Source organism: Hipposideros armiger, unplaced genomic scaffold, assembly GCF_001890085.2.
Source record: "Hipposideros armiger isolate ML-2016 unplaced genomic scaffold, ASM189008v1 scaffold_66, whole genome shotgun sequence".
NCBI classification, from domain to species: domain Eukaryota; kingdom Metazoa; phylum Chordata; class Mammalia; order Chiroptera; family Hipposideridae; genus Hipposideros; species Hipposideros armiger.
In genome coordinates, this window is record NW_017731416.1 from 3930363 (window position 1) to 3935170 (window position 4808).

At 55.0% G+C, this 4808-nt stretch overlaps 1 protein-coding gene across 2 annotated transcripts; it reads right to left on the reverse strand.

Moving 5' to 3' along the window:
• Positions 1–1069: 1069 nt before the first annotated feature.
• Positions 1070–4409, reverse strand: CSF2 (colony stimulating factor 2). 2 transcript variants are annotated; one of them, XM_019642177.1, is made up of 5 exons: positions 4262–4409; positions 3219–3412; positions 3063–3104; positions 2228–2353; positions 1070–1447 (listed from the first exon to the last, which is right to left on the reverse strand). In XM_019642177.1, exons 2-5 carry the CDS (start codon positions 3354–3356, stop codon positions 1343–1345), a joined length of 411 nt encoding a protein of 136 aa, XP_019497722.1. In that variant the 5' UTR covers positions 3357–3412; positions 4262–4409; the 3' UTR covers positions 1070–1342. The 2 variants fall into 2 exon arrangements, with proteins under 2 accessions (XP_019497722.1, XP_019497721.1); XM_019642176.1 differs by having other exon boundaries at positions 3973–4409.
• Positions 4410–4808: the final 399 nt, after the last annotated feature.

Sequence of the window (4808 nt, forward strand, 5' to 3'; positions counted from 1 at the left end):
GTTTATTCTTACTCACATCTAGAGTCATGACCTCTCTACCTTTCTACCTGCATGTGGGGCAGGGCCTTTGGCCAGGGCTGGCGCTGTCTGCAGAGAGAGTAGGTGGGGTGGAGACACAGTCAGCAGGGGACAAAGCTGCACCAAGCTGGCTTCCCCAGGCCCGCCTGTCAGTCAGGGAGAAGGCTGGCTCGCTGCTGCCTGACATCTGGGGACACGCCCACTTCCTCGCCGTCCCCAGGAGGGACTGGGGAGGGTGGAAGCGGGGAGAGGGAAGGGGGGCAGGTTCAGGAGCAAGGCCTCCAGCCCTGCGGGCAACGCGAGGGGAGAGCGGAGGGCTGCCTTGTTCTCCTCCCGAAGGCCATGCATTTTAGGGGATGATTGGATGCGACAGTTCACGGAAAAACAAAAACCAGCTCAGGGAAATGGCACACGAGAGCCATACCAACAAATTACAAACTTACATTCTGACTCTCAAAGATTAAGATCACCCATTTTGGGTAAAGTTTGGTAAATATGCTGAGCTCTGACCCCAGTGGTTTGTTTCCCCCCCACCCTGAACAGCTAGCTAGTCTGTGCTGGTTCACCTTCGGAGGAGTGGTGGAAGGCCTGAGTGTGAGGCAGGGCATGGCCTCTGAGGGGCACAGGTGTTTGGCCTGACTCTAGGGGTGCCTGTTCAGCCAGTGACCAGCCACACCTGAGCAACCCCTAGGCCCGCCCAGGAAGGAGGACGCCCCTTCTCTGGGGCAAATTTCCCGTTGGCTGGGTTCCTTGGGTTTCTAAGTGAACCTGGAAACCTCTCTGTGGGGTGGATCCCCTGGAGCATCCTGGGAAGCACAGGCAGGTGTGCAGAATGCTGTCCCCAGGCCGCTGTCCCCTCTGCTCCCCTGCGCTGTGACAGCGCTGCCCCGCCGACAGTGCGCGCCCCTTCCCCCACCTCTCAGCTTCCTCCCGCCCTGTCCTGCAGGGAGGCGCGCACCTCTGCCATTTGCTCATGGTGAAAACAAACTGCAAAACCACACAAGTAAGACCAAACTTCTAATAATTTATTATTATGGTAAAATATCTGGAATAAATATGACATATAAGCTTAAATAAATAAATAAATATTAAAATACATAAATATATAAATAAATATTATGGGTCCCTGCCAGTGTAAACATTCACCCCTCCCTACCACGCCGATATTAGAGTCAGCATGGCTCAGAGCAAGTCCATGGCCGCCAGGGTCCTGGCCCACCCTGTAGTCCCTCCAAGGTGAAGATCCTGAGTTTTGGCTCTTTGTCTGTCAGAGGGCAGCAGTCTGCGAGGTAAGCTCCGAGGACTGGCTCCTGGACTGGTCGCCTCATTTCTGGGCTGGCTCCCAGACAAGGGGGATGATAACCAGAAATTTATACAGCTTCTCTTTGAAAGCTTTCAAGGTGACAATCTCGGTTTCACAGGAAATTTCCTGAAAGGTAAAAGAAAAAGAAAACTTGAGCACAGGCCTGAGTGGGTAGCGTGGGGGAAGCAGCAGTGTGTTTATGTGCTGCCTCTTGGAACTCAGAGGTCAGAAGGCTGTCTGAGGCCCTCCTGCTGACCTGGGCCAGGTGACATGTTGCAACCCATGTGTCACCCAAAAGGTACACAGCTCTACCAATGGCAGCCGGGGCCAGGGACCTGACAAAGTGCGCGCCTGAGGCTGGTTTGCTGGGCATTTGGTCCCAGGCCAGGACCGAGCATCTTGGCCGAGGCTGGCTCTGAAAGCCCTGTAGGGGCAGGAGTAGGAGTCAAGGCCCCAGACTTCACTCCCTTCCCACAGGAAAGGGGTGTTAGGGACCTTTATACATTCTGGATATGCCGCTCTCCTTGCTCCCATGCAATCCCAGAGTCCCAGCAGCGGCCAAAGGAAAGTCCTGTGGGAGGTGCCATCTGGGCCCCGGGAACTTCCTCTGTATTTTAGGCAGGCCCTGAGTTTCCTTGAGTTTGCCTCACCTCTGACCTCATTAATGATGACAGCAAGAACAGAGCAGCTCCACAAGGGAGCGCTGCGGGCTTCAGAGCTCCGTGCCAAGAGATGAAAGTGGGCTGGGCTGCTCCCTCTCTGGAGGGTCTAATCATTACTAATCTGTTGACACAGACACCCTCTGGGGTCCTGAACAGCCACACCCAAAGGTCTGTCTTTTCCTACCCAGTCCTCACTCTCCTAGACCAAGACCTTCCTGCTTGGGGCCCTGTCGTGAGCACTCACCGGGGCAAAGGAGAAGTGCTGCTTGTAGTAACTGGCTATCAAGGTCAAGGTGCTGCTGAGCTTGGTGAGGTTGCCCCGCAGGCCCTTTGTGTACAGCTCCAGGTGCTGCTGCAGGCATGTCGGCTTCTGTGGAAAAAATTCCTTGGTAAGCAGTGGCCAAGTGCCCTCCCATCACTTCTTCCTGTTCTCATCCCCATCCCCCAAGAGTAGGGCCTGGCCTCCCAGGCACAGGATGATTCCCAGCTAGTCTCAGGCAGGTCCAGTCAGACAAACTGCCCTGTCCCCCTGTCCATCGCGGGCATGAATCTGACTCCTCACGACTCAGCTCAGACCACCCTCAGCCAGCACAGCCACATTCCCTTGGCCTCGCATGGCAAGAGGGTCCCAGCCCCTAGGAAAGGAGGTCACTATCCCCTCACCATTCAGGGAGAAGGGGCAGGGCATCACCCGGACTTGCTGTGTGAACAAGCAAAGCTGATTTCTAAAACCCCTCTGTGTCCCTCTGTGGCAAGCACCCTGTCTCCACAGGGCTTAGTCTCAGGGTAGTGAGTGCCCCAAGCCCACAGCCCCTGTCTCATGAACTAACCCCTGCTTATTCACTTGTCCCCTGGTCACCCCTAGCCCTTTGAATGCTAGGTCTGTCTGTGGCTGCTCAGGTAATAATGGAGCTCACGTGACTGCCACAGGGGCAAGGCCGGTGGCCTTCTGAGCACACCTCCTTCTGGCAGCCAGCTGGCTGGAGAGAAAGTGGAGAACCCTGGGAAGATCCATATAAAATGGAGCCACCTCCTCCCCACCAAGGTGTGGGAAGGTGTGTCAGAGAAAAGCATCTTACCTGGGGGTCAAACATTTCAGACACAACTTCTACTGTTTCATTCTATAGAAAAAGGAAAATGCAGTGTTATCAAGCTGACAGGCAAAGCTAATCCAGGCCAGGGAGGTGGGCCAGTGAGGTGGCGCAGGCCCAGCCCGCCTTCCCTCCGTCTCTCACCGTCACAGCAGCAGTCTTGCTGCTCTCGTTCAGAAGGATCTGGGCCTCCCTGATGGCATCCATGTGTTGAAAGGGCCTGGTGGGTGCGGAGATGCTGTAGACCACAGTGCCCAGGAGAAGCAGGTTCCGCAGCCACATCCTTCTGAGGACTTTAGCCTTTCTCTCTGAGCACTGGGCTCACTGGCAAAAGAGCTCTTATATACACAGTTAGAGGAAATGATTAATGCTGACCACAAAATGCCTGGGAGGCGGGGGAACTACCTGAACTGTGGAATCTCCTGGCCCTTATCAGCTACACATGGGAAAGGTGAGCTTTCCCCCAGGTGGTCACCATGGGGGTTTTCATTAGTGAGCCCTTCCAAGAATTGGCAGCCCACCGGCCTGCCTCCTTGAGTATGCGCTCCAGCCCTCCCAAAGCAGTCTGACAGCCCGCTGAGGCTGCCCCCTCCCTCTGAGAGACCTCTGGGCACAGCTGTCTAGACTTCCTGACCCCGAGTGGCCGGGGAAGGGCCTGGGAGACACTCGATTGGGCTCCTACTCCCAGGTTTCCCATCCTGCCTGTTATCCCAAGAAGCCTTTGGGCCGGAGGTGCTCACCCTGGGGCCCATTTCAACCCCAGCCTTCCCCTCTCCTCCTAGAGCTCTCTCCTCTGCCCATTGTGAGAGACTTGAGTATGAGGAGGATTCTCACAGGCCTGCCCCACTGTCCACTAAGGCAGATTTCAGCCAAATGGCTTCGTCCTGCGATAGCTCACCTCAGCCAACCAAGGACCCAGGGCAGTTGGCAAGCTGTCCTCAGCCAGGGACCTCTTCCCTACAGACCCTGTGAGCAGAGGGAGTGACAGCCAATCCTGGTTTCGGTAGCCGTATTCAACCCCCCAGCTGCAGAGGGGAGTTGGGCCTGCAGAGTGGTCAGGACCCTGAGTATGAATCCTGGCTCCAGCACCATCTGGCTGAGTGACTCTTCCCTCTGAGCTATATGAGCCTCACCTCCCTCTGCAGGGCAGACTGCCCCTCTGAGGTGGGCACTGCACTCCTACTTACGGTCCCTGGCAGGCACCAGGAGCTCCAGGGGCCGGCTGCGGGGTCGTGGCTGCATCCACACCAGGTACAAGGGACAATGTCCTCTCTACCAAGGAGTTCAAGGCTTAATGTCCTACATGGCTCCTGCCCTAGCCCACCTCCAGCTCCAAAGGCCTCTTTGTGGAACAGGAACTGCTTCTGGAAAAGCCACAGGCTCTTGAGGGGCTGAGAAGTGTTTGATTTTCACAATGGAGTTTGGAGAGGACAGCACGAGGTTGGTTTTAAAAAATTTTTTTTATTAAAATATAGTTAGCATGTAATAATATGTTAGTTCCAGGAGTACAACATAGTGATTAGACCAGCGGTTCTCAACCTTCCTAATGCCGCGACCCCTTAATACAGTTCCTCATGTTGTGGTGACCCCCAACCATAAAATTATTTTCGTTGCTACTCTATAACTGTAATTCTGCTACTGTTATGAATCGTAATGTAAATATCTTTTTGTTTTCCGATGGTCTTAGGCGACCCCTGTGAAAGGGTCGTTTGATCCCCAAAGGGGTCGCGCCCC